General features: G+C 39.3%; 1 protein-coding gene across 7 annotated transcripts in view; it reads right to left on the bottom strand.

Moving 5' to 3' along the window:
- bmpr1aa (bone morphogenetic protein receptor, type IAa) overlaps positions 1 to 17,588 on the bottom strand; it is a 250,312-nt gene that overhangs the window by 6,697 nt on the left and 226,027 nt on the right. For all 7 annotated transcript variants that reach the window (XM_078530647.1, XM_078530645.1, XM_078530642.1 and 4 more), the window contains 5 exons: positions 14,411 to 14,510; positions 13,368 to 13,467; positions 10,966 to 11,104; positions 4,133 to 4,325; positions 2,495 to 2,792 (listed from right to left, as the gene is read on the bottom strand). In XM_078530647.1, coding sequence (XP_078386773.1) covers positions 2,495 to 2,792; positions 4,133 to 4,325; positions 10,966 to 11,104; positions 13,368 to 13,467; positions 14,411 to 14,510 — 830 coding nt within the window. The remainder of the gene's footprint in view (positions 1 to 2,494; positions 2,793 to 4,132; positions 4,326 to 10,965; positions 11,105 to 13,367; positions 13,468 to 14,410; positions 14,511 to 17,588) is intronic.

Genomic DNA, 17,588 nt, shown 5'->3' with positions numbered 1-17,588 from the left:
CTAGCACTCTTTTTTCCCCAGTGGTGGGCATGGCCTAATTGACTAAGTTTGACCTGCTCCAAAAAAGCCAATGAAAAGGAAATTGATTTAATTTAAAAAACCCAACAGTTTAAACACCACCCCCCCCACCCCACAGTTCTCGCTCCCCACTCTCACAGCTTCCCCACCCCTCTCCTGCATCTGCTCTCACAGCTCTAACTCCCCACCTGGCTTACACTCGGGTCACACAATTTTCAAACCTCAGAATGGGGTTTCAGTGGGAAAAAGTTCAGGAAGCCCTGGTCTAGACAGTTAGTGTTAGCCAGCTCTTGGCTTGTGACGTGTGTATACATATGAGACATTGAGGTAAATAAATGTATCTTTCCTCTTCATTCAGGCAATCATTACACCTGCACCTCTGCCAAAGTAATAAAAATTTCGGAGGGGACCCTAGCTGAGGTCCTCCAACCCCTGCTGTCAAAATAGTTCTGCCAATGGCTAGTCCTGTGCATTAAAAAGAAATTTAAACAGAATTGTTTGGTAAATCCATGAAGTTGTTTTACAAATTTGTGAATTGAAATCCAAGAAACGCCCAGACTTCCCAACAAATGATATGATCTCCAACTCAACTTATAAGGACATTTAACCAACTAGATGGTAGCGTCCCACCAACAGTTTGCTATTCATTGTACAGTTACCAAACTGTCTAGGTTGGAATGTAGGATGAAAGTAACTACCCTAACTTCCTGTATCATTAAGCATAGAAACAGTGACCTCAGCGAGCATCCATGCATTGAAACCTCATGTTTGTCTCTGAATGGTGGTGTCATATAAAATGAAATAAAAATTTCCTGATTCAAATAAAACTGGGAAACAAACATAGGAACAGGAGTCAGCCATTCCAGCACTCGGAGTCAGTCAATGATATCATGGCTGCTCTGTATTTTAACTCCATTTACTTACCTTGGTTTCATAACACTTAATATGCTGCCTAACAAAAATCTATCAATCTCACTTTTGAAATTTTAAATTAAAGTTAGTATCAATAACTTTTTGGGTGAAGAGAGTTCCTGTTTTCCACTACCTTACGAGTGGGAAAGTGCTTTCTGACATCACCTCTCAACAAACTAGCTCTTAATTTAAATATTGTTCTGGACTCTCACAACTTAGGAAGAAACCCTAAGGAGCCCAAGAATCATTTGGAGTTACCTGCCCAAATCAAATATGGTTGATCTAGAATGGAGGCCCGCACTTCAATGACTGCAAAACAAAATCAACAACAAAAATACAGATTTGCTTGTGAGGAACTTTGAATGGTGGGCTTTAAGAACTACATATTGGTCCAAGAAAGGTCTCTCTGGGTACAGTTTTCAGGTAACTTATATGAAATAAGATTCCAATGGGCATCCTCTGATGACTTCTAGGGTCAATAGTTTATAAAAGGCTAACTTAGCAACTATATATACATGAACGGAACTGATGAAATTTGGGGTTAATCCCAATTCAACTAAATACACAAAAATAAGATGGATCCCACCCTACTACATGGTTTGATGGCTTGGTAGCTGACCATCCAAAAGATATTATTAGACATTTTAATGTGGACAACAAAGAACTAACTAGAAAGCCAAAAGCCATGGTTGGTGCAGCCAGTTATGGTGACTTTTACCTCTTCTGTGTAAACGTTCTATAGCAACCTGAGATAAGGGGAAATGGAGGAACATATACAGAGACTTTGGTATCAAGGTAAAAGGTAACCATCTAAATTCAAGTAATTGCTAGGAAGCTATATGTACAGAAATCAGCATTTTGCAGCAAACATGAGTTAAAAATGCAGGGAGGAAGAATAAATTATAATAATCATGTGTGTTATTCTCCCAAAAGCAACTAGGCTTGGCAAAATTCCTAGTGTGTGATAAAACACTGAATAAATAGCAGCAGTCATTTTCACCCTTAAATGTTAGCTTGACTCAATTGGTAGCACTGTTGTCTCTAAGTTAGAGGACTATGGGGTTCAAGCCCCAGCACAGACTTGACCTTCTGGGCTGACACCATATTGAAATATAGAGAGGGTTGCACTTTTAGATATGTCTCTCTTAGGAGGACATTCATGTCTGTACCATAGATGTGCTGGATACATGAGTTTTGGATCAATGGATACAGTTCAAATTATTTTAAAATGCTCTTATCAGGAAATTCAACATTTTCAGAGTTTTATTTGGAGTTAAGTAGGAGGATCATGCAGAGCTTAGAAGGGTGCTTCTTCCCATTCAAAATAGGGTTACAGGAAGATAAACATGCTGCATGCAGATCTGATGTGAGGCTCCACTTATTCTCAACAAAAGAGCTGGGTGGGAAAGATTTTATAATTCTTTGTATGCTATAAGATGTTGTGTATGTAGTGTGTATCTTGGCTTCATGTAAAATAATACCTTTATTATTTCAACCCAGTCCCGAGGGTTACAATCGCTACTAACAAAATATTTGCTTTTAGATTCAGGATGTCATGCATTACCTGTTGAATTTCACAGTTAGGCCCAAGTCAGCAATGCTACAGGTTCCATTCTTTTTCACCAAGATGTTTTTGCTTTTTAAATCACGATGTGCAATAGCAGGCTTGCCTTGCGTGCCGTAAATTTCTGTGTGGAGATGACAGAGTCCGCTAGCAGCAGAGTAGGCCAACTTCAGCAGGGCTTTGGTATCAAGCACAGTGCACTTCAGGTAGTCATACAGTGAGCCATTCTCATGGTAATCTGTAATGAGATACAACCACGTCGACGAGCCTTTGCCTTCAATGTCTGCAGCAATAAATCCTATTCAAAATAAAATGGAAAAACACAAAGTTTAGCACTTGACATATCATGACAGAACTAAGCGTATGTCACCATATACAAGTTGAAGAGTAAATGCAAGCTGCCGTACATTGAGAGTAAAGGAGGAAAAAAATGTCTAATTAGAAACGGGGAGAAAAAGGATAGAAGAGTAAATATACTGCTATTAAACAAGAACAGCAAATCAACTGGAATGGAAAAAGTTACTTATAATGTTTTAACAAATACTTCATAACCGTACATGAATAGGGACATTCATGTCATGAATAAAGTCTTCTCTGCTGATCAAACTCCACACAAGTATCCATTACCAGAACCTATTACAGACATTTAAAACACATTAATATTGCCTTGGATCCTTTCCATGCACTTGGCAGCAGCATGAGATGATCCAACCCTTCTTCCACATCTGGTTAGAGGCATTGATGTGCCTGCTGAAGCTGACGGTCATAGGCCATCATATTCCAGCAGGCATTATCAAATCAGTTTCTGCCACCCTCTCTCTCCCCAGTTTGTGTTGCTCTCAGTCCCTCTTTCTTGCTCCCCATTGATCCCTCAGGACTCAAGCGTTTCCAGATGATTTACACTGGCCCCTACGCTGTCATCCTCACAACCGATAATGACACACTGTTTTTGAATAACGAGGAGACCAGGAGGGCTTAGACAACACAGCTCATTTGCAAAGCACAAAGGCTGGGGTGCCATGCATGCAGGACCACTCCTTCAAATTTGCCAGCAGCAACACTGAGGATACCAATTGCCCACTTGGGTAAACTCCCACCTAAAGTGGGAGGGTTTGGAACCCTAATCACAATTGGTACAAAGAGGTAGCAGTACTAGGATTTGGTCTGTTGAAGAGAGAAGTTCAGCACAACTGATACAGGTTCTCATAACCACCCTATGTGGTTATCAAAATCATGGATCCATGACTTTTCTGATACAGGTAGAGTAAGATGTAACTGTTGTTGATTAAAGCAATTTCATTCTTGAGCATGACAGGTTATCTTTGATGTGATTACTAAAAAGCTGATCTCCTTTGCCTGTATCAGGAAGTGATAAGGTAAAGAAGTATACAGATGATGGGAGATTATAGCAGGAAACAAATTGGAAGGAGGGATGGCAAGAAAGAAAATGCTTTAAGAAAACAAACCAAGCATTTCAAGTTCAGTGCAGCAACTCCTACCTGAGCAGCAAATTCCTATAGCAATCTCAGGAAAGCATGACATCCAGTGAGAAATGATGGCACATAGGTCAAATCTCCTCTCCAGCTTTCCAATAATGTTAACCTGATGTATAGTGATTAGATTAGTGGTATAGCTCACCTAGTATACTTTCGTGTCTCATTAGCACTGTCTGGTAGATCTCAGTCTCACGGAACCAGCTGGCCTCCTCCGCAGAAGGGAACACCTTTACTGCCACCTTCTCACCACGCCATTTCCCCATCCATACCTCACCATAGCGCCCTTTACCCACTAGTCGAACCATTTGAATCTGTTTTGCAATTGTACGTTGCACCTATGGAGGATTGGTGTGGGGGGGGGAAGGAAGAAAACAGGAGTTTATTATTGCCAACATACGAGCAAAAAGTCAAGAATTCAAAATAATGTTCAAAGTAATGGTTTGTTAATCTCTGCAAAATATGAGGACTGTACCAGATATTGGTAAGCATCAGTAACACTGGGCATACAAGCAGAGCTCAGTACACAGCAGTGTGCAATCTTAGATTCACTTTCATACCATACTTTGTATATGAATTGTAAAAAATCAGAATATAAATAATGTAGCATGGTTAATCATTTAGGGGAAGAGGAAGAGGAAGAGAAGGAAGGGAAGGATAATGTGGTAATTGTAGGGGATTCAATAATTAGGGGGCAGGTAGTATCCTTTGTAAGCAGAATCGAGAATCCTAGATGGCATATTGCCTTCCTGAAGGATATCCTGAAGTGTCTTGAAAGGATATTGCAGAGGAAGCAGAAGATTCTATTGCTGGGACTCATGTTGGGATCAATTAAGTATGGAAGTTTAGGCAAGCAGTCCTGCTTGGACAGTGCCAGGAACTTGGAGCTAAATTAAAGAACAGGGTCCTAAGGCTCATCATCTATGTATTATTACTTGAGCCACATACAAATTTGCAATAGTGATAAGCAGATTAGGGAGGTTAGTGCATGACTGAAAGTTAGTGGTGTGGGAAAGAGGGATTTCATTGCTTGGGACACTGGCACAAGTGGGAACACAGTACCATCAGGATGGATTGCATGTGAACTGGGCTTGAACCAGAGTTTTAGCATAAGAAATGAATAGGGCAGTCACAAGTGCTTTACTTTAAACTAATAAGTGGGAGGGCGGCGGGATGGGGAAGAAGGAAGAGAGCGGCTTAGCTGGAAAAGGTAGAATAAAGAGTACAAATTGTTTTTAAAAAAGATAATGGAGTAACAGTTAAAAATTATGCTTTAGGCACTATAGAGAAAAGGAAAATGAAAAAAGTAAAATAATTAAACCAGGAAAGAGAAATAAGAAACATGTGAGTAAAACAGTAGAGCAAAAACACAGGTTAGGATGCACAGCCCAAATAAGTGTTCTTTATACAAATGCATGGATGAAGTCATTTCAATGATAAGAGAAAATATAATGGGAGGTAAGCAGACATTGGCAACTTCATGGGTAGAACTAAGAAACAAAAAAGGGTTTAGGACTGTCTTGGAAGTTGTGTACAGGCCTCCAGTAGTAGCTGTGAGATGGTAGACTGTATAAATGCAGAGCTCAGACAAACCTGTAACAAAGGCAAAGTAATCTTAATGGGGGATATTAACTCTCATTATAGATTGGGGTAAGCAGACTGGATTTCTTGACTGTGTCTGGGATAGTTTTCTGCAGCAATTTGTCCTAGAAACAAGGATTCAATGCCAACTTAGATTTAGCAATGCTAATGGGTCAGATTTAAACAGTTGCTTGGTAGTACTGAACTTGAATATTGCTGAAAAGAGACATGTTGCCGAAGCTTTTCATAGTTCTCTCACCAGAACAAATGCAAGAATGCCAACTTTCAAACTTTCACAACAATTTATACTAAAGAGAAAAGGGTGCTAATTGGTTGGCAAGACATGAGTTGTTTAATTACTTGGTCAGTAAAACATCGTGTATGAAGTTCAGTGCTGGTGTGATACCAGGAACATAGGCCGTATGTTCCAGCGCCTGGCTCATCGAATCAGACAGCACGTTTCTTCGGTTATTTGTAAGAGAGTACAGACCATACTCAACCAGCCTGCACTCGCAATACTCAAAACAAAATGTCTGTTAGATGTGATTCCATGATTAGGCAACACCTGTTAAACAATCCTGAGTGCGCTAATTGCTACACTAACAACCAATGTAGGATAATCAATCAAGCTCGTAATGAGGCTCATTTACGCTTGCGAGAAGCGACCTGCATTAATGTACAGGGAGCTGTTCTCTGCGAACAATAGGAATATGTTCAAGCTTTGAACCTTTTTTGAATTACCCGGAAGCTTGGGGAGCCTATAGTTCCTCATTGCTTTCTCCATGGCAATAGAGTCGACTTGGCAACAAATCAGCACCCTTTTATTCTGCAGTTTAAATTGTTGTGTTCGTTTGAAATTTGGCATTCTTGTGTTGTCCTGATGAGTGCAAGAAGAAACGCTTCGACAACATGGTAAAATAGGGAAATACAATGTGACATTTCTCATTTGAAGTAACTACAGCTTTTTTTTCCATTCACAGGTACAGGAGAAAGGATCCATTCTGTCAATCCCAATTCAACAGAATAGCACACTTGTGATACCTGCATTTCTAAAGCTGACGGTGACAGCTGAGATTGCAGCTCAACAGCAAAAAGCACAAACAGCTGAGAGAGATCAAATGTTGCAGCTGCAGAAAGACCCATTTTCCATTTAGTGCATGTAAACCATGTAGCTTCATACTTAATAATCCATCACAAAATGGATCTTGCAGAGACTTGCACCTGTAAACAAATTGGTCTTTCTCCAAATGTAGCAATTTTGTAATCAAGCTTTTTCAGAATTTATAACTAAGTTCTGTTCATTTTAATATGCTTTCTGTTTTTCTATGACAGGCACAGTCTCTTGAGGATTTGCCAATTAGGATCTTCTTGTCAGGAAAACCCATTCAAATGATGTATAGGTGGATTTGTCTTTGGTCCGTCGCCATGAAACACAGATACACCAGTTTCCTTAATGGCTTCAAGAGTAAATTTTCATTGTGGTGTGTCATTTAGTCAAACAAAGCAATATGATGCTAGGTTCAAACTCTGTACTGAAATAATTAATCTCAGGTAGGTTGGTGGTGCCACAATTAGCCTCGGCGCCTCCAGGATGGGAAACAGGAAAATATCCAGGATTTTGCTACTTATCACTATCCTGCAGCCTAGCTGCAAAAACATCTATGGACATGACTGCACACGTCTGTAGGTTAGCAAAGAACAGAATCGAATTCAAATGTGACTCCAATGGTTGTACAGTTCACCAACGGTCACTGCCACACACAAACAGACTGCTCACTTTGGGCACCAGAGGCTGATGGTATCCACAAAGCCTTTCTCCATCAAGAGTTACCATCTTCAGAAAACCTGAGTTATTACAGAGTTAGAAGTAGGAAGGACACCAATTCCTGCACATCTTAATATTAGTCAGCAAAAGGTAGATTTACCAGATGCATCAATTTATCATAAATGGGAGTGTTGATATAGCAGTGAACTAACATTCAAGTGTCTTGGAACCTTTTGTTATGTTAAAGGTGCTATACAATCACAAGTTGTTGTTGTTTTAGACCTGGCAAAAATGTTTTCTTTAAAATACTCTTTCTGGGGCTACCATTGTCCCTGACTGATTAAAATCAATGAAAAAGTCTCTGCTTTTAAAATCACCTCAATCTTCAAAAGACTATCTATTCCTTCAACTTTTTCAAAGAGAGGTACTGCGACTCCATAGCACTTTAGGACCAGAGTTCATATTGCTGATTTGTTACACGTTCTGTTTCTAATTTTAACTCTGCCACTGGATGGTGTCCAGGCCAAGCCCTTCCATACAAGGAAAGGAAGGAAAATCAGAAATTAACAATTGCTCTAGGGCTGCTCTAACGTTGGCTGAAAGAGCACGGTTGGCAGAAGATCGAAAGTAGATCTCCTGCCTGTTCATTCAGCCAACAAAAGGTGGGTGACGGTGTAGGGGGGAATTAACCCTTCTCTAAAACGGAAAATATAAATAACCTAGATTAACATACAGGTGAGAATTTAACTATTTTTAGGGTCAGGGAAGGCCAATTTTCATAATTACACTCCAATTATGAGACTTCTCACTACTCCCTAATCCCCTCTCTCCTCAAAAGCATGTCTACTTTTTTCTCAAATCTATTCAGAGAATCATAGAATGGTTACAGCACAGGAGGCAGCCATTGGGCTAATGATCTCTGATCAATGGTTGCTTCCTGTAGCTTATCCCACAACCCTGTTAACATTTTGAGGAATCTGACTTCCTTCTCTTTTACCAGTAACCACTTAATTTTTAACTCAAGTACCATTTGAACTGGTTATAGCTTAATTATTCAGTTCTGTAGTGAAATAATCTTGGTTAAGTTCTTATCTCGAAAACTTGACTAAATGATCATCATGAAGCCTGCTTGCATCAAAAGTTAAAAAAAGCCCAACTGCCTACATTGTTCTTTTGGTCTTGAGTTTCTGATACCCAGAATCGCTCTTGTTGCTCAGACCTTTGTTCTCCCAAATTTTACTCTAAGTGAGCATCACCACATAACACAAAAGCTGCAGCGCATGCTAATTTGCCTCAAGAATGACACAAAAATGCTTAAACATTTTACTGAGCAGTCAGGAGCTTATTAGTTTGAGTATTTTTTGATGGCAGTTATGTAAACAAAGACTCATTGTGCATTTGAAAGACAGTTGCCTTTCCTCTATATTCTTGCAATATTACTGTGTATAGTTGGCACTAATACACAGCAGGAAAAATTTCACTTGAGCCAATGTTTTAAGAGAATTCCAATATGCTTTAACAGCAGACCAGAGCACTTTAATAGCATGGCAGTGTTCTTTAATAATGCGCCACTGTGTTCCAACAGTGTACTGATATGCTCCAATAGTGGGCTACTGTGGTCTGATGTACTTGAAACTCGAATATGGAAGGTCAAAATCTTTGATCTAAATTGCACTGCTTTTTAAAATAAAATTCCAGTGAAAACAAAATATAAGGAGGATTGTTTGATGAATCTATAATAATATTAAGGTCTAATTTGCTTTTAAACCTAGCTTTTGGCACAGTGTATTGTCTGGCAATGAATGCCAATATGAATAATATCCATCATTCTGGAGATACCATCTCCTCGTCGTGTTCTAAGCCCACATTTCCCTTTACTCTTTTGCAGTTGGCGATCCACTTAGTCCTTTAGGAGTTGACCTATTAGTTTTCCTTCATCTAATTTCAAATTATCAGATGAAAACTTGAAGATTATGCAAACAATTGTCACATTGGCCTAAGTATGTGAAACATGATATATAATGCAAATTCTGTTTTTCTAGGGGAAACATTCAAACATTGCTGAGGCAGTCATAAAGCTGATCCCTAGTCTGACAGATCTGAGTTACGAGAAGAAAATCTGAAGCAACTTGTGCATTTTTCATCTCAGGAAAAGATACAAGATTGTCGAGGTAAATTAAGAAAATTAAATTTAGCTGCAAAAACAAAGAAGACAAGGGCCCATAGGTCAAACTAGTAAAAGGTTAATTTAGAACTGATATTGGGAGCCTTTTCTTCACACACAAAGTGATCAATGTGTGGAATGTACTTTAGATAGCAGTGAAAGCAAAAACCCTGGAATCAATTAAGAACTAATTTCTGGTTGATGAAGTAAGAATAGTCTTCCTCATTCTTTATTATGTCATAAAGTGGGTAACATTTAACCATTTTTGATACCATAACAATCCTTTGTAATTTGTGCTATCATCAGTGGGAGACTTGGTATACTTTCTCTAATTGAAGGTCTCTGAATGTGGGTTCCTGCAGTTAGAATCTATCTTTTTTATAACTATATAAAGAGCTTCACAATGGATTGGATATAATAAACTTGAGTTTTGGGAGTTTTGTTCTCTGCTCCTTCAGATATTTCTGTGAAAACTGGGGGAATACCTGACAGCTGGTTTCTCTCTTTTGGAAAAAAATAGCATCGGATAAGGGGAGTTACTACCTGTTGTACCCTGGGGTAGAAGGTAGGTTCCCAATTGCAGCTGACAATGAGGAGACGCAGCAGGGGAGTGGGGAAGTGCTAAAAAGAGAGAGTAAGTTACTAACTAACTAGGGAATGTGGAGGTAAAAAGAAAGGGCGAGGCATGTGAGGCAACCTCATGTGAATTCTAAGGCAGGATGAGGAACTTTAGTTATGTGGAGAGATTGACGAAGCTGGACCTCTTCTCTTTGGGGAAGATAAAATTTGATTAAGAGGAGATTTGATATAGGTGTTCAAAATCATGAGGGCTCTGGACAGAGTAGATAGGGAGGAACTGCTCCAGTTGGCAGGAAGATCAAGGACCAGAGGCCATCGATTTAAGGTGACTGGCAAAAGAACCAACGTCGACATAAGAAAAACACTTTTTTTTATGCAGTGAGTGGTTAGGATCTGGAATGCACTGAGAGTGTGCTGGAGGCAGATTCAAATGAGGCCTTCAAAAGAGAATGGGATAATTAATGGAAGAGAAAAAATTTGCAGGGCTATGGGGAAATAAATGGGAGAATGGGATTAAACAAGTTGCTCTCACAGAGAGCCGATGTGGACACAATGGGCCGATTGGTCTCCTTCTGTGCTGTAACCACTCCATGATTCTATAGGATTAATGGGGCCTAGAAGTAAACCTTTTTGTCTGGAAGTGGTTTGAGATATGCTTGGAAAAGCCAACTATTAAACAGGACAAAACAAAAACATGAAATATTGAATTGTCAACTCAGTTATTCTGGGTGTGATCCCTGCTATTTTGCGCGAGGTAGGATCCAAGGTCTGTAATGCTGACAAGGGCAATAAATTGTCATTCAGATAAGCTACAAATTACCAAGAACCAAGTCAGTTAGTGATTGTCCAAGGGAATTAAAATGTGAAATTGTGTAATTAGTGCTCTTACCAACAGAGGGAGCCCAGATCCACTACCTGAGCTCTGTGACTGGTCAATCAAGTCTTTCAGTGACTCGCCTGGTGGAATGAAGGCCACATCCTGTTCAAGGTCTCGGTTATAGCGACGCCTGTCTGCCTGTCCCTTGTACCTAAACAAAAGTTTTTTAAAAATTGGTATTCATTATCCTTTGCTAGCCATTCACTTTTAATGTACCAGAAACCAAAAAAGGAGACAAAAAGCAATGCACAGGCAACAGAACAAAGTTCAGCTTTCAGATAAACAGTGGAATAACTGCTTATAAATAAACATCATCCTCCATTGTAATGCAACAACAAAAAGGAAACAAGATTGAAGTACATATAATTGCAAGAGAGCCATTTTAAATTGCACAGCTCTTACATCCCCTGGGATTGGCACAAACTGGGCAGGAGGCTTTAAACTGGGGAAAAAAATAAAGGATACAAGAGGGCAGACAAAATCTCATTTTAATGTCTCATCCAAAGGAAGGCATTTATGGCAGTGCAGCGCTCCCTCAGAACTGCACTGAAGTGCCAGCCTACATTAGGTGCTCAAGGCACTGCAGTGGAGCTTGAACCCACGGCTTTCACAGAATTGTTACAGTGCAGAAGGAGGCCTTTCCGCCCAACCTGTCTGCACCGGCTCTCCGAATGAGCATTTCACCTAGTGCCATCCCCCGCCTTCTCACCGCAACCCTGCAGTTTTTTGCTTTTCAAATAATCATCTAATTCCCTCTTGAATACCTCGAGTGAACCTGCCTCCACCACACTGTTCCAGACACTAACCACTCGCTGCGTGAAAAAGTTTATTTTCATATCGCTCTTGCTCCTTTTGACAATTTCTTTAAATCTGTGCTCTCTCGTTCTCGATCCTTTCATGGGTGGGAATGATTTCTCCTTATCTACTCCGTCCAGGTCCCTCGTGACTTTGAATATCCCGATCAAATCTCCTCTCAACCTTCTTTTCTCTAAAGAAAACAGTCCTAACTTCTCCAATCTATCTGACTTTTTGACTTAGAAGTGAGGGTGCTATCATTGAATAAGGCTAATGTTAGAATAGAAAACATATACAAATACAATATGCTAATCATCATTGGGTGACACTGTTTCTTAAGAAGATTTGTGACTGTGTGATGATCCACTACTCTGCTCAATCCAAGGCCTCATACAGACTACATTTTTAGTCCTTTGATAGATTGGACATCAATCAGGCTCCATTTAACCATATCGGCACTAAACAGTGGAGAATGGAGATTTGTATTAAACGAGGTCATCAAAACTCTGTTGCCTGCTTCCCAGCTCATACAAGGTCCCACTCACGCATCACTCAGCCTGTTGGGCCTGCTCTGTTATTCATTTAGATCATGGCTGATCAGCCAGCTCAATGCCACTTTCCCGCACTTTCACCATAGCCCTTGATGTCATTAGTTTCCATAAATCTATCGATTTCTGCACTTGCTGACCTACATTGGCTCCTGGTCTGGCAATACTTCAACCTTAAAATTTTCATCCTTGTTTCATAATCCTTCCATGACCTCTCCACTCCTTATTTCTATAACCCGTTCTAGCCTTACAACTCATTGAGGTCTCTACACTCCTCTAATTCTGGGCTCTTACATAATCTCAATTTTAATCTCTCCACCGTTGGCAGCAGTGTTTTCAGCTGTCTAGGCACTAAATTCTGGAATTCCCTTCCTAAACGTTTGGACTTATCTAACTTTCTTTCCACCTTTAAAATTCTCCTTAAAACCTACTTGTTTGGTCAAACTTTTAGCTATCTCCTTTTGTGGCTCAGTGTCGAATTTTATTTGATAACAGCCCTGTGAAGCACCTTGGAACATTTTACTATGTTAAAGACGCTACATAAATGCAAGTTTTTATTGCTGTTCAACCTCTAGGCACAAACATGAGTAAGTAGTGTCCAAGCTGGCTGTGGGAATCATTCACAGGTCTTGCAACTTCAGGCCAGTTTGAAGCACTGAGCTGTAAGCAGAGACAATAATGTCCTAGGCAGTTGCCCCATGGATACCCTTAGGGAAAACCCTGCACTAAGTGACTTAAGAAATGTTCACCTCACAAGGATAGTAGCTTCTTGCCCTTTCCTTGGTGTCCCACCCTGCTACAGAACAATAGCAATTACACTAAACTATCTAATTTCCTACTCTTGATAATAACAACTTTATCAACAGTTTCCTTCCCAAAAGCAATCAACTGCCTCGACCAATGATTTTTTCCCCAAAAAGGCTAAAACCCTAGGAACATCAACTACATCTCTAGATTTTATATTTGTGTAACATTTAAAATGCAACAATTTAAGAAACTGCCAGTAGCTAGAACAAGTGGAACATGTGCAACATTATTTTTCCTTTAAAGCATATTCTAATCAGCTCTTACCTGAAGTAGAAAGCAGTTGTGATTATAATCAGAACAAAGATGCAGACAATCAGCGAGATTAACAGGCCTAATCGGTGGACATCACCCTCAAATAGTCCACCTGTTTGCAAAGGAAAGGTTTATGTTAAAAAAATACCAAAAAAAAATATCATTCTGACAGCAATCACATTTGTAATGTCAAAATGGACATCACTATAGATTTACCAGAGTTAGTTTGACACAAGTTGCAAGACAGCTGCTCCAGGTGATAAGGACATTCAGCAAAATATGTCCATAATGGCTTATGATCAGAAAACTAATCACAATCAGTGATACTTAAAATCGAAGGCTAGAAACATAGGCAGAAATAAATCCTATTAAGGAATATGATAAGGAATAGAAAGCTTTTATTTGTAAAATCAATAACCAGTATAATGCTCACTTTTTACTTGGAAAGGAAATGTATACATAGGCAGTTTCCTTTATAAATGTGGACGTAGGAATTTATAATGCATCAAGTTGACATGCAAGACTTTTGATATATTGCAGATTTTACTGAAGCAGCTGAATATCACAATTCCAGTACAGGTACTGTTCTACAGTACATGCTAAGAAAATTAAAAATTATATAAACCTCTATTGCCTAATTACACAACCCTACCAATGGTGGAGCTGTAGTGTCTCACTTTGGCACTTGCCAGTTCCTCATTCTATAAAGCAGAGAAACTTCAACACTTGAACCAACTCTACTTCCCTGCTATCTCAAGTTGTTGTTAAGTTTTGCAAGTTAATTGTTAATAATAATATAAAATCAAATTATTATATAATAAATGTAGAGTATGGCTTTAAATGTGGAGCTGAATTACTTTCATGAACTGGATACAATTAGCCCAATTTCTAACATTGCTTCACCTGAAGGCTACTCTTGGTTTCGACTCTCCACATGCAATGATATGGGCAGGTGGTTAGTGTTATATGAATTGCTGTACAAAAATTTATTAGCAATATAATTTCAAGCTATTAAAGACAAATAAACAAGTAGACCACATCATCCTTCAGCTTACCTGAATTAGAAATTGGAGTAAGTGTTGGCTGCAAATCCTTGTTACAGAAATCAGTGTTACAGCATTCAATAGTTCTCCGTTTTCTCACTTTTGTTGAATCCTACAGAGGAAAAATAAAGTCCCAGATCAATGATTTACGTGCTTCCAAACCTAGTTTCCTTCTCAGTAAATAGCTGGTTAGTTTACATTTTATGTTCAAAACCAAGAATTCACCACTTATATTAATTTTCATTATATCTTTCAAGAATTCAAGATTTTCACCAAAAAAGCTTCCTCTTCCTTTTTCAGGTTAACTTCAGTCTTTAAGAAATTCATTTTCGGGATGTGGGTGCCATTGGCGTATTAGGTCAGATGGACAAAGCTTGGTCAAAGAGGTTGGTTTTAAGGGTCATTTTAAAGGAAGAAAGAGAGATAGAGAGTCAGAGAGGTTAAGACAGGGAATTCCAGAGTTTAGGGTGCAGGCAGCTGAAGGCACCAATGGTGGGAATGTTCAAGAGGCCAGAATTAGATGAGCGCAGAAAACTCAGAGGTTGTGGGATTAGAGGAGATAACAGAGTTAAGGAGGGGCAATTATATGGAGGGATTTGAAAACGAAGATGAGAGCTTTAAAATCAAGGTGCTGGTTAACCAGGAGCCAATGGCAGTCAGCCAGCACAGGGGTGATAGGTGAACGGGACTTGGATTAAGTAAGGATATGGACAGCAGCGCACAAGTTTATCCCGGACAAAACAAGTTTCAACCTCTTGAAAGAATGACGAGTACAGTCTTCACTTCTTTAGAGACAGTCTTATACAACTAAACATTAATAAAATATCTTTGGACATATCTAATTGGGCACCTTACACATCTGATGAGAACCCAAGCAATTATACTGCTTAATATACAAAAATGGAGTTGATTACTTCACTGACTAGCTGACATTGGAAGATATTCTTGACATATTTGCACGTTAAATTCAAATTTATTTGATCCATGGAAGTTCTAAATGTAGGTATCATATTTTGAATGCTTAAATATGATCCTAAGCTTTGCATTTCTTGATCTTTATTCCAAAGCATTCTGACAAAATACCCCTTCTTCTAAAAGAACCTAGTTCTCTGACCTCCACATCTGGAAACTGCAATCCAGTGAAACCAGACTGACCATATTTCTGTGTTCATGACAATAGTGAGTCAATGTCAAAGGATTCAACAGCTGACTGGGCAAACAGCCTGCACACAACCCTCCTTTTAATATATAACTGGAAGTAGTTAGGTTAGATGCAGCAAAGTGTCCATCCTTGAGCAAAAATGACTATCGATGCCGCAAGGGACATCGAATATGATAAATCCATTACCTAAAAGTAGAGAAACTCATGGGGCAGAATTTTACCATCGGTGAGCGGGGGACGGGGCCCACTTGCCGACGCGTAAAATGATACGGGAAGACGTCGGGCAAAACCCCCGACGTCACCCCGCCCCATTTAAATTTTCAGGAAGGCAAGGGCACAGCAAAATCAGCTGTGGGCCCGCCAACCTGTCAATGGCCACTTGAGCCCATTGACAGGATCAATTAAGCAATTAAAGGACCTGCCCGTCCAACCTTAAGGTTGGTGGGTCAGCCAGGAGCCCCGGCGGCGACTAGAAAAGACATGAAACCTCATCCAGCGGCAGGATGAGGTTTCATGTAGGGTTTTAAAAATTGTAATAAAGTTGTGTAAATTATGAACATGTCCCAACTCATGTGAAATTGTCACATGAGGGGACATGTAAGGGATTTTTCTTTTCTCTGTTTTTAATATTTGTAAAAGTTGAGGTGATCTCCCTGAGGCTGCACTTAGCCTCAGGGAGATGAGTGCGCTCTTTCGTGCGCAAGAGCACACTCTCGATTTTGGGATTTCCCCCTCTGCCCGCACAGGGAGCGCATAGGGCTTCCCGGCGGACGTCACACCTTAATTGGCCTGCCCACGTAAAATGGCAGTGCGGCCCCGATCGCTGGCGGTGATCGGCTCCACGCCCGCCCGACAAACGGAAAATTCTGCCCATGGGTTACAGAGTGCAAAGATCATCCAGCTAAAATGTGATGGCAACTGAAGGGAATATACCTCCGCTCCCAATAAAACGGAATCACATAATTTCCCCATAATCTTGCTAGCTGTGTTGGTTATTTAGAAAGCAGGCTTATGTTATTCCTAAAACAAAAACTAGAGACTGCAGTTTCCAGATGTGGAGGTCAGAGAATTAGAAGAAGGGGTACTTTGTCAGAATGCTTTGGAATAAAGATCAAGAAATGCAAAGCTTAGGGTCATGTTTAAGCATTCAAAATATGGTACCTACATTTAGAACTTCCGTGGATCAAATAAATTTGAATTTAATGTGCAAGTACGCCAAGGATATCTTCCAGATGATTGAAAGTGTTCTTTTTTGCTACTTATACTTCTGTAACAATCAATTAATTTTATATAAACCTAAAAGGATGAATTTTATTGGAAAATTTTGTTTCAGACAGCAGCTTGTATTAATTTTTTGAACTAAAGTATTTTCAATAAAATTATCCTTTTTATAAATTATCACAAATCAATTAAACTTTAAGACATTGCTTAAAATAAATGCTTGAATACATCTCCAGCAACAGCTAAAGATATTAAAAATGATCCATGAACATACCATATATTATTTAAATTATTTGAGGCTTTATGAATTTAGTGATGTCAAAGGAAGCTTTGAGGATGCAGAACAAGTGAGGACTCAACAGTGTCACTGTATGAAGCAAAGTATATATGTAGACCCAAGGAAGATGTTGGTTACATCTCTACTGATGAGCAACATGGGAATAAGAACTTCTGTTTTAAATGGATTGGACAATATTCCATTTTCAATCTAGTGTGCAGGGGCACTGGAACTCTAGAAAACAGAATTTTCATTCAACAACAAAAGAATGTTTCATCTGGTGGACAATAATTTGCGATTCAAATACAGCACATGTGCCAAAGTTGCAAGACAGGTGGATGTACGAAAGTTTATGGCTTTGTTATATTATTTTAAATCATAAGTGATCAAAGGCTAATTTGAACTTTGCTGCATCCTAGTTATGCAAGTACATAGTAATCCATTATTTTTAAATTTTATCTTATAGTATAAATGCTACATCCTAATGATTCTTTATTTTTACATATCATATTCTGTATATATACACACTG

This window comes from Cetorhinus maximus, chromosome 27 (assembly GCF_964194155.1).
Source record: "Cetorhinus maximus chromosome 27, sCetMax3.hap1.1, whole genome shotgun sequence".
In the NCBI taxonomy this organism is placed as follows: domain Eukaryota; kingdom Metazoa; phylum Chordata; class Chondrichthyes; order Lamniformes; family Cetorhinidae; genus Cetorhinus; species Cetorhinus maximus.
This window is presented reverse-complemented; position numbering and strand designations above follow the sequence as displayed.